The following is a 15,398-nucleotide window of genomic DNA, read 5'->3' as shown; positions in this document are numbered from 1 at the left end:
CAAAAGGCAGTGACATGTTAACATTCTTCAGCCAAGGGAATTTGATAATAGGCCTGATTCAGATCAAGAACAGTAAACCAATTAGCGCCGGCAAAGCAAGTAAAAGAATTATGCAAATCCGGCAAAGTTACTGATTCTAGTACAACCTTGGCGTTCAAACGCCGGTAGTCAACGACGGGTCCGAAACCCCGCCCCAGGTTCTTAGGTACAAGAAAAATTGGAGAAGCATAAGCAGAAGTAGAGGTTCTGATGACTCCTTGTTGCAGCACCTGAGATATCTTAGCCCTGAATGTCTTAACCTTGGGGGGGGGGGGGGGGGGGGGGGGATGGGAGGCGGTATGGAGATTGCCTAACTGGGGTGTCATCGGAGAAACGGATATGATATTCAAAAACGCTAGTGACACCCAGGTTATCGCTAAACAGTTGAGAAAAACTGTGAAACAAATCGTGTAGCTGCGTCGCCTGACTGGGTAAGAGATGGGCCATATCAGATTCATTAGCTGCAACTTTCACGCCGAAGGTCCCAGCACTTCGCCATACACCAGGTTTAGCGCACTCGCAGAGGCCAAACTTCTCACCAGGAGAGAACAAAGGAAATGGTGTGCCCGTAATAATCCAGGATGAGCCTGGTTATATAAATAAAATCACACCCCAATATTAGATTAAGAGGCAGTCCCTTAACGAAGGCTAAAGATACAGGCCAGGAAAAATCGGCAACCGATACACTCCCACGGACCCAACCCTGCAAAGGTAACACCTGGCCGTTGGCCACCCGACATCCCTGCACCGGGGACGGGACCGAAAGAAGTCTAGAAAAATGCCCAAACTCCAAAAACCACTCAAAACTCAATAATGACAAGGAACTACCGGAATCCAAGAGAGCGCAAACGGGCTCGCCACCTACCCAACAACAAACATAAGGCTAAGGGGATGATGCGGGTGTGACCACGCGAGTACACCAAGGCCTAAAGGTTCGAATCCGGGTTCGCGTGCCAACCCAGCGTCATCTATTAGCTCTAGGAGCAGGAGGCTGATTACAAGAGCGTACCAAATGAGCTGTACTGCCGCATCTGAAACAACGCCTGGGATCCCTTTTGCTAACTTCAACGGATGTGGACAATCCGGAATCGGTCTCGATGTCGCGCCGTGCAACCTCTCGCCGCCCGTGGCTCTCAAGGGTTAATGCGGATGCTGCTATAGCCACATCACGGAGTTCTCCCCACGTCTCAAGCTGCTTACGGTAAACAAAATGCGACATATCCACCGCACTCATTCCCTTGAGAATGATAGAAACTAATTCACATTCAGACAATTCTACAAGCAAGGCCAAGGAGGTTGTGTGGACTCTATCGACATACTGATGTAACTGCTCGTCACCCCGCTGCACTTCCCAAATGTGGCGGCACTCAAGTTGTTTCCGAGCCACCGTGGTTAATCTTTGACTAATCACGAACCCCGTTAATTGTTGCAAGGTAAACTCTTCGGGCACGGCTCGTGAGGGGATGTTCCGCAGCTCGCCTCTAGCTAGCGGGTATAGCAACCACAGGATCACGTGGTGCGGAACTCGAAAAGCGACCGCGTGCTGTCCGAGACGAACCAACAACCACAATAGATTTTCTACTTGATCAATTCGCTCTACAATCAATTAGGTCAGACCCTGAAAGAAATAAGCCAGAGGGTTAGGCAACTTAGCAAACACGGTATGTAACTTAACAACCGCTGCAACAGTGACATCACTGGCCTGGCCCCAATGTTCCGCCTGATAGCGCAAGTCACTATCTTCGAACTTCCTCCCATCCAACTCCAAACATGTAAGCTTAAACTGCAACACGCTCACCAGAGTTCCCAACCCAGCGGCTGATTTTTTGTGATGCTCTCCCAAATCTAACGTATTCAAATCAGCCACCTGATTAGTTAAATGCGCCAACTGCACCCACACCAGAACCAACCGATTGTCACTAGGTTGTATTCCTTATAGGAGACCAATAGTATTCTCAAGGTCTTTAAGGGCCTCACCAAGAAATCGGATGGCCGCACCCGTCTCACCGATCACTGCCGAGGTGATGTCAACCGGCTGCAGCACGGCAGCGCGCAAACAGTCTACCAATTCTGGAACACTGCCCTCCGTCGGCTGACGCCTTACAGCTAACCCCTTAAACGAGATGGCCTGTTCTCAGCAGTCCAATCCCCGGACACCGTCTGATTGCCATTATCTTAACAGCTGAAATAATAACAAGCCAAACAATACGATGCCACAGACACAATTCAAGCAAGAGTGGAACTAACAGCTGCTATGTTGGTAAGCACAAGCGAAACCATACTCTGCTACCAGTGATATGCCCGCTAAACCCGCAGGGCAGAGCATCTGATTAGAATTGTGAAAAGAGCCAATTAAGGTGGCTGTCAGTTTTATACCAAAATTGTAATTTAATAACACGTTTAAACCAAAACGGCACATAGCCGAACCTTTACAACTACGAGCTTCAAAATCCAATTCTTTCGCGGCTGAAGGCTTCCAAATGAGAAATGTTAAAGATTAACAAGATAAATTTCAAGTGACCGAAGACACGCAGTTAAAATTGCAAATAAAATAATTAAAATATGTATGTATATATCACAACTAGGCTGAAAGCCTCAACATAAAAGTGTATAGAACAAACATAAACAAGGTGTAATACCAACAGCTGAAGGCCACAATTAAATTTCAAAATATATTACCATAATACAATAAGGCAGAAGGCCGCAATGTTTTCGCTTAAGGGGAAATTTTAAGAATAAGGCTTTAAGCGGCTGAAGGCTCACAGCTGATTTTCCTAAAATTCAAAAATCTGTTAACCTTTAAGTTCTAAGTGGCCGAAAGCACACTAAATGAAAAGGCAATGTAACGCCAATAACTAACTTTAAGAATAAAGTTTTAAACGGCTGAAGGCCCACAATTGCTTTTCCAAAACTTCAAAATACCTTTCAAGTGGCTAACAGCGCACTAAATGAAAATATAGCACAACAACAGTAACTTTCGGCAAAATATCCACTTACCAGAATTCAAACTTACTTATACGGGCTGAAGGCCCTTGGTTTACATAAAACACCAAGTTTTTTTCCTTTAAAGCATAGGCTATAATAGATTACCAACAGACCATGAAACACCCATGAAAAGGACAGTAGAGACAACGGCACTCAGACGCCTCCAGGGGGTGGGGGGGGGGGGGGCGGCCTTCCCTCGAAACATTAACATTCACTTAAGGCCAGAGAGGTGGTGGGACCAACTATACTTGATCTGTCGGTAACCCAACCAAGAGACAGTCACGGACCGACCAACCAAACGACGTGCTAGCCACCAATCGGTACAGAAAAACTCAAACTGTGTCGGACATGATTATCCACAATGAAATATGTATTAAGCTGTCAAACCACACACAGTGCTCGACAGCAACAACAGGTGAAGAAAGGACACTGCCTGAAGTTACGTTAGTGGTCAGGGCAGGTAACCGGAACACTAACGGTCACAAGGCAGAAAATTCCGCTGGTTCACTTGAATTTGAAATAAGGTAATACAGTTAACTCCACCCCAAAAGAACACTGCCTGAATTTACGTCAGTGGCCGGGTCAGATAACCAGAACACTAACGGCCTTAAGGCAGAAAATTCCGCTGGTGGACTTCAATTGTAGTGAACCAATATAGTTAATTCCACAGCACGGCGACTCGATTTCACCACTACAAGGAAACAGGAAGAGCTTCCCAACAGCGAAGCACCTAAACGAACGACACAACGTGAACGGACGTGGCTTAGTTACCTAAGACACCACTCAACTTTGACGTCCTTGGGTCGGTGAACCACGAAGCTCATAGCGATGGACAGCTCCACACACGCTCCGACACTGCGCAGGGTCCGCCAGCACACCCAGCCAACTGCGCCGCGGGGAGATATCCTCCCTGGTCCGCACCAACCGACCGAACGCCCGCACAACCCTAACCGGAAACTATATGCACAAGACCAAATATGTTCACGGCGCAAATATCGATATACATCGCTGCTGCCACACGCAGAAGGAAGAAGAACCACGCCATAACCGCAACAACGGCGGAAAGCCAAACGCAGAGAGACAGCCAAGTTCAAAGAAACGCATAGTTCGGAGTGAGCACAGCTCAGTAACACAGCAACATAAACAATAACATCAGTGTTCATTAACTGTCCAGTGTGTTTGCTGCACTGTCAGTGACACTTCGCCATTCTGAAATACGGCTGAGATTGCAGAAGAATCGAACGAATGCCAGGTAGTGGCTGCATCGACTGCATCGACCCATTCATAACTTCAGATTTGAAATTAATTATTGTACAAAAAATAACTTCCAAAATTGTTTCAAATCATTTAGAATAATACGCTGCTGGTCACAAAAGCTACCAAGAAGGCTGAAATGACTGCTAGAGAAAGAATATTGACTAAATCATGGGATCTATTAGCAGTAGAAACGCCAATGACTATACAAATAGTTTTAGATTTATTACAACACAGGTTACTCTTCAAATTCAAAAAAGAATGGTGAGAATAGAATTTTGTGCGGTTGGAAGTTTACTTTCTCTATCAGTTCATCACATAAAGCTCTGGATTTTGGCAGCATTCTAACTCGTTGCTGGTTTTCAAAGGGTTGTGTTGACATTGTGTAGTGGAAACTGGTATTCGTAAACGTCCTAATGAATTTGATGATTCCTGGTCAATGATTCATCCATTTTAAGTGGTGATCCAACCAGTATGCTCTTCTAGTACGGCGTACTTCAGTGTAAATCAGCATCCACTATCACCATCCGTAATTAGAACAATATTGTAACTGATATTTGGGTTTTAATTCACAGTTGGTCCAAAGTCACTCATTGTTTATCCCCCCTCTTTATTTTTCTCTTTGTTTTAATACTTTCTATTCCCTACCCCTAAAGGTGAAGTGAGAATTTCGAGTAATGACCCGCCCACTGAAGTGAGAACTGCCCGCCAAGTAGAAGACGATCTTTAAGTTGAGAACAGGGGGTCCCAGTTGTGAGTTTATGTATCTGTAAGGAGGCAGTCAAATTAAAACGAGGAAGATGAAAAAAAGTAAGTAAACTGTTTGTTATTTCAAAAGTAATCGTCGTAAGTATTAAATCGTTTGCCGTACTGCTTGTCAGTGCATTCATGGAGAATGTTTGCGCATGCCCAAGAAACCACGATTGGGCCCAGGCATGCACATTTTGGTCCGAAGCATACTTACGCATTTAATTGTCTTTCTTCAGCGCTCCAAAAATATAGAAATTGCATGGGGAGCAGTCAGTACTGTATAGGCGATGTGTAACGGAGTCCCAGCGAAACTTCTGCGGTGTAGTTGGTTGGTTGGTTGATTTGGGGGAGGGGACCAAACAGCGAGGTCATCGGACCCATCGGATTAGGGAAGGAAGGGGAAGGAAATCGGCCGTCCCCTTCCAAAGGAAACATCCCGGCTTTTGCCTGCAACGATTTAGGGAAATCAGGGGAAACCTAAATCAGGATGGCCGGACGCAGGTTTGAACGACTGCGCCAGCCGTCTCGGTTCTGCAGTGCAGTCGAATCAACTTTGGCAACATGTGGGCGGCACTACATTGCAACAGAATGATCTGTCCGTCAACATTCCCGGCAGTTTGACTTGATGGCGCGCTTCAGTTTTTGCGGTCTCTCCACATGACGCCGTCTGGGTGTTTGTACTAAACGCAGCACCATCTCCAAACGCCCAGAAGTGTTGGCAGATGCCATCATTCTGTTGCAGGATTATGCCCGCCAATTTGTTGCCAAAGTTGTTTCGATTGCGCTGCAGAAGGTTTGCTGGGAACCCTTTACACATCCTCCGTACATCCTCATCTCTCCCGTGCGATTTCCATATTTTTGGAGCGGTGAAGAAAGACATTCGTGGCCATCGATTTGCTTTGGACGATGAAGAGCCATGGTTCTGTAGGCCACAGCAAAACATTTTTCCGTGAAGGATGACCGTCTCATGTTGCAGTGAGATACATATATTAGAGCTATGGCGATTACAGTTGAAATGCTACACAGTTTTCTTACTTATTTCCATCTGTCTCGTTTTCATTTAACTGCCCCTTATGTATACATGTATTGATGCTGGTCGAGCTACGCTGCCGTCAGTTGTTGTTGCTGTTTACTTTATTCTTTTCTCATGAGATACCGGCTCCTCTGTACCTGATCGGTACGTAGTTCCCATCATTGCTACAGGTTCCACTCCAAACGTTAATTACACGTCGAGTGATTCCCTAAGTGTGGGACTCCACAGAATGTGCCAGGAGGAACGATCAGTATTCATGGATATGACGGGAATGATCGTTCGACGCAAAAAAAGGCAAGTAAATACGTAGCTTATGAGCTATGAGCTCTTCTTCGATGTTGTGAAACAAATCTCCTATACTGCAAAGTCTCTGCTTACCATATTTTGAGATAAGGTATTATGGATCAAAACATGAAAAAAAAATTTGCGAGTGAACGTGGGTTCCGAAGTGCATATTTTAAAAGCTATGCGCACTTGTTCATCTTCATTACTGCTGAATATCTCTTCTACTGAATAAGTACTCATCGTTCTGACGGTATGCATGTTAGAGCCTGCATGTTCATTCCTGTCATATCCCTGAATATTGATCATTCCTCCTGGGACACCGTGTATGTAATTTACAGCTCTACAGGGTGTTTCCGTAAGAGTATGCAAAGATGTGGAAGGACATAGAGAATGCTCCACTGAACAATTTGAGGTAGGCAACCTAGGCTCGGAGAATACGGTTTAAGGAGATACGGAAGTAAACTTGTCTACAGCTTTGTCTAGCATTACTTCAAATGGCTCTGAGCACTATGGGACTTAACATCTATGGTCATCAGTCCCCTAGAACTTAGAAATACTTAAACCTAACTAACCTAAGGACATCACACAACATCCAGCCATCACGAGGCAGAGAAAATCCCTGACCCCGCCGGGAATCGAACCCGGGAACCCGGGCGTGGGAAGCGAGAACGCTACCGCACGACCACGAGATGCGGGCTAACATTACTGTTTCTCAGCTTATTTACAACTAACATGTGTTGAAGTTTACACATGCTGTGCTCTTTATTTACACGTGCATTCTTTATTTCCTGCAAGGAAACAAGGAGGACGAGCATGATTACCAGGAAGTCATGATGCAGGTTTTGTTTACTTTACTTGCCCATAAGGTGGCTGTATTGTATCGTATTTACATTTTGCCATGACAGAAAGTGCTATTAATCAACGACAGACCCATTCATTACTCAGTGCTATTCAGAGACGTACAGTAGAACACGATGGAGCAGAACTAGTACAGTTTCTCAGAACTCACTGACATGCACCTTGTGTATGGGGCAGTATTTTGCAATGTTCTCGCTACTGAAAGGCTGTACAGGCGAAGGTTTCCAAACAGGCATTATCCGTCACGATGAGTGTTTATTTCTTTCGGTCGATGAATGCGGGAGATGATTCATTGGGAATAAGAAACGAGGAACCTGGCAACATGAGGACCACTCACACACCCGATTTTGAAGACGAGGTGTTGGAAAATGTTGCAGCGGACTCCACTACAAGTACACGTCGTATTGCACGTGAAATGGGCGCTGTACAGACTAGCGTGTGGCGGCTACTCCACGAACAACAGTTACACCCACATCACCCACAACGAGTTCATGCAATGCTTGTGACTGACTTTAGACCAGGGGTCGCTTTGTGTAAGTGGTTGCTTCAACAGTGGACTGATCGACCAGGTTTCCTCCAAATCGACGAGGCCTTATTTGATTGTGATGGTATTTAGAACAGCAGGCACAGCCATGTGTGGGACGAAGAAAAATCTCACGCTGTAGTAGAGTCACACCATCAAGTACGGTTTGCTGCAGATATGTGGGCCAGCATTGTAGGTGACAATCTCATTGGGCCATGTCTTCTACCTGGCCACCTCAATGGCCACCTGTACTTGAGGTTCGTGCAGAAGGCTCTACCTGGGTTGTTGGAAAACGTGCCCTTGGCTGTTCGTGAGAGGATGTGGATACAACTTGGCGGTGCACCACCTCATTTCAGTGTGGGTGTCCGCAACCACCTCAGATGCAGTATTTCCCGGCCGCTGTGGCCGAGCGGTTCTAGGCGCTTCAGCCCAGAGCCGCACGAACACCACGGTTGCTAGTTCGCATCCTGCCTCGAGCATGGATATGTGTGATGTCCTTAGGTTAGTTAGGTTTAAGTAGTTCGAAAGTCTAGGGGACTGATGACCTCAGATGTTAAGTCCCATAGTGCTCAGAAGCATCTGAACCATTTTTTTGAATCCACCTATTTCGTATGGGGATATCTAAAGTGACTTGTGTATGAGACCCCAGTGGATACGGAGATCGAGTTAGTTGCCATAATTGTAGCTGCCTCTGATGTGATTAGAAACACACCAGGGATATTTATCAGCGTGCATCAGAATCTCGTTCGGCGACATCATGCTTGCATTGAGCTTGATGGCCATCATTTTCAGCACATTTTGTAAGATGGCATTTGCAGCAAACTGTAACTAATGTAGACGGCTGGGGTGGCTGAGCCGTTCTAGGCGCTACAGTCTGGAACCGCACGACCTCTACGGTCGCAGGTTCGAGTCCTGCCTCGGGCATGGATGTGTGTGATGTCCTTAGGTTAGTTAGGTTTAAGTGGTTCTAAGTTCTATGGGACTGATGGCCTCAGGAGTTATGTCCCATAGTGCTCAGAGCCATTTGAACCATTTTTGTAACTAATGTAAATATAGAAAGTACACAAAATGCGATTTTACTCCTATCATCTCCTTAAGCGGGCTTCTCCGACCCCAGGTTCCCTACCTCAAACTGTTCAGCAGAGCATCCTCTATGTCCTGTTAAGTTTTTGCACATGCATACAGAAACACCCTGCGTAAGACTTCAGAAGATTCATAGATTTTTTTCAGTCCAAATCTGTTCGTGCCTCTGGATTTTTTCACAGTTTCAAGTAAATATTTTTCTAGACAATTTCATGCAACGTAGCTTTTAATTTTTTTCTTAATGACTGGTAATAATTTTCTTTTTGAAAGTACTACAGCATACTGTAGACTGAACAGAGAGATGTAATTTTGTATAGACTTTTGAAATTATCGTAAGTAGGTAAGACGAGCCTGAGCACCCTAGTTTGGTGACGACCACTGTGTGTCGCAGGGGCGTCGCCCGGGAGGCCGACGCGCGGGCCGTACCTGCAGGTGGTGGCCAACCACTTCCCCGCGACGTCGCCCTTCGCGGGCTACCACCACCCCTCGCCGCCTCCGCCGCCCCCGCCGCTGCCGCCGCTGCAGCTGCCGCCCACACCCGCGCAGGTGGCGAGCGCCGAGCCCAGCTGCACGTCGCCGCTGCTGACGCCCCCGCCCGGCAGCGGAGAAAGGGGGCGCGCCGGCTGCGGGGGCGGCGACAGGACGCGCAGGGAGGTCAAGTTCGAGCTCTGACGTCAGCTGCCGGCGGAGCCGCGCGTCTTCACGTTCCCGCCGTGCGGCGGCGACGTCTACTGAGCGCGCTCTCGCCGCGCCGCGCCGCCCGGCAGATCGCGCGCAGCACACGACTCGGCCGGCACCTGGAGGGGGCTCCGCCGCGCAGTAGGGGAGGGGCAGCTCGGCAGCGCAATTTCTCAGCTTCGGCTACGGAGTCTGGCAACGGCCTCGTTAAACGGCTTATGCCAGTACGACCGATCGTCTGACGATTGTGTCGACCCCATTTACAGTACCGAATAAGTTAATCGGTGCACAAACGACTGAGACAGCCACTTCTGACGAGCGATGCGCACAGCTCAGAAGACGACAGGGAAGTCGGGCAGCCGCCCCTTCCGAACAAAAGGGGCGGGGCTCACCCGGCGGTGTGAACGAGAGTTCATTTTCGCACATCCGGCAAGTTATTTTTCGCAAGCTGTACATGTACACATCTTCATCTACACTGCAAAGTGCGTCTTCTCGTACTTGCCGCTCTCAGTAATATCAGCTGTGCTGCCACTGACACCTCCCACTTACGGTATGCAAACTTCCACAACAATCTTCTCTTCCAGACAGTCACTCTATGCCTAAAGTTAATAAAACAGTACCAAAAGTGAAAAAAAGTTACTTTGGCATAAACCAGTAACTGAAGAATTTTGAGATCTTCCAGAATTTCTGTATCCTGACTATTGACAGAAAAAAATTCACCCACACTGCACAGTTGCTTTCAATCTGCCAGTATCATTAAACTGAGTGAATGACTTTTGTGGTGACGGACTCTGCAGTGTAGGCATACCAACTGCGTCGAGTGCGAAAGTTGTATTCGATCGCGAATATGTATAAACTCTACTATTTTGATTAATGGGTAATATTTCGTATCTGCATTTTAACGCAGCATTCGTAAAGTGAGACTGTTTACAGTGGAGGATCCAGTTTCTTGGTGCAACAAAATATGTATAGATGATGCTCTTAAATTGACTAGGGAAACTACTTGTTAAAAAAGTCCGATAATACTCATTTTCACCTCTGTTGGTGAAAACTACTACCAAAAAATATTCCTTGCATCGAAGGTAAATATAAAACAACGCTTTATTATATCTCATTTCCTAGAATTTCCAGGATAATGAAAAGTATCACTTCAGTTTACACGTACACTATACTCGCATGTATGCGAGGCCATTATTCAGTAACTGAAGCTCTGGTTAATGACGTTCTATAACAGTGCAACAAGTTATTTTTCAATCATTCTCATTTCACACATATAGAGACAACCTGCAAAATTAGTATAATAAGTGACCTCAAATTACGACTGCATGTATTTATCAGATGACATATGCAAATTCTTTTTTTTTTTTTTTTTTTTTTTTCCTCTCTTGATAGTTGAGCTCCGTAGTGGTTCTTAGTCATGAACAATAGCACCATATGCACATTTCTCAAACAGGGCAGTAGACGTTTCTGCTACAAAACAGTTGGAAGAAGGGTTTTCAGTCATAATGAACTTTCATTGTTGGTTTTGACGTCCTGACAGTATCCATGTTTAAGTGTTCAACAAGGGAATGCAGGTCATTTTATTATGCAAACAATCGTTCTTTTTAAAATCCAAAAATATTTCAGCACCTTTGTGTCATCATCATTGGCTATTCTGGTTCAGTACTGTAAAATGAAAATGTGTTTTAAGTGACTTATTATAGTTACTTAATAATAATTACTGAAAATATGTTTGCATTTTACAAAACTGAACAAAAGTATCACACAGATAATTGGTAAATGGAGCCTAATTTTCTTACAATAATATTCACTTAAAACAAGTTTTCATTTTACAAAACTGAACAACAGCTACCACTGATGATCGAACAGAGGTGCTGAAAAATGTCTAGGAATTAAAAAGTAGAGATTTTGCGTAATACAATGAGCTTAATTCCCATAAACAAGTAATTTTGTTTCTATGCTCTAGTCCAAGTATTTTATGGGTATCTTAGTAATACATGGTGAGCGTTGTGCACCCCTTTAAAGCTATCACTGAATTGTGTGTACAGCCACGACAGACAGCTGCATACATTTTATAGGGTGGGTAAAAAATTATGCAGTTAACTGCTGTACTTTTGTCATATTTTCTGTGGCACTGCACATTGCATGGACTCAACAACTCACAGATTATCTCCACACAATTCAGTGCCAGGGAAATATTTGTCTGACATGTCTTGTAGTTTAATCCAGGAACGATTTTGACGTTATATGTTCATTGCTATGTGTGATGGAGTATTTTTAACACATGGATAATGATTTCACATTTCAGAATTAATGTCTCTGTGAAAAACTGTACTGCAACGTTATTGCTCATTCTTCCTCAAACTCCACAGGTGCTGACATTCCACTTCATGAAACCATTGGGTATTGTTTATTGTTAGTGAGTAGTGGGCTACCATGCTAGTGGAGTTTCTAATGGAGTGGACAATTTTTGTGAAACATAATTTAAATATCTCAGAAACTGTGGAGTCAGAATTGCAACAAATCCAACACGATCCAAATCATTCCTCTAGTTTAAGAATTAAAATTTGGTTCCATCATCACTGAAATAATTGTATGGGTTAACTTTGTGTGTACCTAAGCAATGTATCTATAGCACATTTCATATGAGAAATACTTGCAATTGACATTCTTGTGAATCATCACACCTATGATAAATTATTTTCACAAGTTAGCAACAAGCCATCACTTAGATTATGCAAATTATTTTATTTTTCAGGCATACCTGCTATCTGCAATTAAAACATAAAAAGATTAAAAACTAGTCATTTATATATTTATTTTATTTAATACAAACAGCTGAGAAGCTATTTCTTTAAAATATGTTATTTATATTACGTTATTCAGCTACTGTTGTCCTTTAGTACACACTATGATTAAGCCTTTGCTGCATTTCTTCACTGTAAATATCATTGCCTTCCCTGTAACACTTATTTCTATGCTTGTGGTGCTCAGGACACACATATTTCTCTGAAACATAGATCTGAACATAGTGTGATGTAGATACTACATTTCAAACAACTTTTTATTACCTCTGATAACTTGGATCACATTTAATTTTATAAACATTATGTGGCTCTGTATTTGTTTAGAAGGTTCTCAAATGAGCAACTGTATACTCTCAGCAAAGGTCTCTGCCATGTCAAACAACAGACACCTCCAGATTGTCCCCACTGAGACTGAGTGACTAAAAAATCAGTAAAAAATTCTGGACATGGGTTCATCTGTCTTAATGAAATGGAACAAGTCTCTTGAATGCATCATAATTAGAGCTATTTTACATTGTCCTAGTATTTATTTAATTAAAATTTCTTTTACTTGTTGTCAATTCAAAGAGCATAAGCACCACTAATAATTCTGCAGCAGTTATTCATAAAAAAACATCATGATGTTCTACAAAAACGTCCATTCCACTATAAGAACTGTTGAAGTAGATACTATAACAGGAACGCCTAAGCCACATTAATGTATATTTATTGATTTACTGGTCAAATATGAACTTTTAATTTGATTATAATGAATAACACATGTTTACTGATCCAATATGATTCATTATAATGAATAACAGCTGGACTTCAAGCAGTCAAACTGACGATTCTTTTGATTGCGGCAGCACTAACACAAATATTTTTGAATGAATGGAAGATTTATGCTAGTGGTGTATGTATACTTTGACAAAACTATAACCAACAATGTCAGTTTCAAAATAAAATGAGTAATGGAAGAAATTGGTACATCAATGTATAAAATTTGCTTTAAAAGTATACAAACTTTAACTTGTAGTTAACGTTATCATGTTGATAGCATCTCACAGCAACACAAATCAGGAAACAATATTACCATCAAAATGTCCATTTGACAACAAACATACATTTTACTGGGTTATTTGGAAGATTTCAACTTTTCTTATCATACTATTCTGTACTTGACTAAAAGTACATTCGCCTCTAATATGTATGGACACTTGCTAAAATGATGTGATCATTTTCTTCTAAAATCAACGAAAATAAGGAAGGAACTTCAGTCAGTGCATGTTGCTCTGTATTTTACTGTCATTAAAGATGTCTAGAAATATGTAACTGCAGATAAGCAACAAATCTAAGTCTGTATTATATGCAGTGACTGCTAGTTTAAATGTGAGAAGTGAAAGCAAACTGGCAGACAATGAATGTGTTCACACGTGTTTCCATAAGGACAAATAGTGATCTTGAAGTAAAGTATTGCACATGACCAGGTAAAAATCTTGGACTTAGAAAAAAAGAATGTCAACGATATATACAAGATTAATGTAAATTAAAAGATGTATTTGTATTCAACAATTTTTTAAAAAGGGGTTATTAAATTTGATATAAATGTGATTTTTGTATGTGTATAAGCTTGCTAATGTTCTATATACATTTACTGATCATAGTAATTCTACAATAAAGCTGTGCAAAACAATCATTTTCCTTGAAACAGATGTTACTCCAACCTCCCCAGAAGTCATATTGTTAACAACCAGCACATGTGGCTGTTCTCTATTTTCATAAAATTTAGTTACTATCTTGGAACTTTTTTATATTTGCCTTTCGACAGTAATGCCAGAATTTAGGCAAAGAATAAGATTTAAGTCAACACAAATTATAGAATTTCTTCCTAGTACATACAAAGAAAGTGAGCTTTCGCTATAGTATCTCATTTGAAATTAACTGTTATTTCTAATTTGCATTTTTTCATAAAATCACTTCATGTAATCATATTGTCTTGTCAATATGGAAATCACTAAACAATTTCTTGACACAGTTGCCTTATTATAACAAAGACTGCAATACGTAAACTAAGTAAACTAAATATTAGGCTTGTCTCTACACTCAAGGGGTAGAAGTTCATGAAACTCACTTTGATGAGATGTAAGAAAGCAAAAATAATGAGAATTAATAGAACACCATCTGCACACTTAACATGAGAGACTGCTGTTGCTTTTCTAGTAACTCATTTGTTTTATGAAAACATGAATGCGAACATCATTGGGCAGCTACTTGGGGTTTGAAAATGTTGCATACAGAATTAAAACTGTACTCATGCTTCAGTAACATTTATTTTTAGTGCATTTTCTGCAATAAATGTTGTAGCTGCATGTTAGTCATTGTCATGTAAGTGAGCTTCTTCATTAAATGTGACGCCATTACTCTTTATGATACTGTAATGATATGTGCACAATGGTGGCCTTCAAGTGGCATGAAATGAAATGAATCAATACATCCTAAAGTTTTCTTTTTCCTTTTTTATTTAGTTGTATATACACCAGTGAACATATCCCACTGTTAGAACAAAAATATTTAAATATTTGAATGTTTTTCACTTAATTATTTAAGAATGAGTTGGCATATATATATATATATATATATATATATATATATATATATATACCTGCTAACCTTCATATGAAGTCAAGTTCCTTGCAAAATATGTTTCTATGAAAACATACTGCATTTGATGAGATTACTGACGAATCAAATATCAGCTAAACAACTATTCACAGCACATGTTGTTTCCTGAAGAGTTAAATAATAGGGCTAAATACGTCTAAATTGTTTTGGGAGTGTAAAAAGGATGTAATCAAATGATTTTGCTGAAACTTTCCAAAGTAGAAAGCTGAAGAGACTTTGAAAAAATTTTCCTCTTATGTAACAGCAGTACAATGTTCTGTTGTTGAGTATATACTGAAATACTTATGCAATGTAATCTTCATTGAATCATAGTTACACAGTTAAATAATGAAAGAGACCAGAAAATTTCACCCTACATTGGAAAGTAATGCTGCCCTCAGCAGCAATTTTGCATAGATTCAACCAGTCTATGGAGTCAGTTATGGATTTATACTAATATTTT

General features: G+C 42.0%; 1 protein-coding gene across 1 annotated transcript in view; it reads left to right on the top strand.

Annotated features, from left to right (window-relative positions):
* LOC126419714 (blood vessel epicardial substance-like) overlaps positions 1-9,482 on the top strand; it is a 123,304-nt gene extending 113,822 nt beyond the window's left edge. Inside the window, exons 8-9 of the mRNA XM_050086895.1 lie at positions 9,202-9,322; positions 9,413-9,482. Coding sequence (XP_049942852.1) covers positions 9,202-9,322; positions 9,413-9,482 — 191 coding nt within the window. The remainder of the gene's footprint in view (positions 1-9,201; positions 9,323-9,412) is intronic.
* The last annotated feature ends 5,916 nt before the right edge of the window (positions 9,483-15,398 follow it).

The sequence above is a fragment of the Schistocerca serialis genome, chromosome 9, assembly GCF_023864345.2.
Source record: "Schistocerca serialis cubense isolate TAMUIC-IGC-003099 chromosome 9, iqSchSeri2.2, whole genome shotgun sequence".
In the NCBI taxonomy this organism is placed as follows: domain Eukaryota; kingdom Metazoa; phylum Arthropoda; class Insecta; order Orthoptera; family Acrididae; genus Schistocerca; species Schistocerca serialis.
Note: the sequence above shows the minus strand (reverse complement) of the source record. Positions and strands in the feature narration are given on the sequence as shown.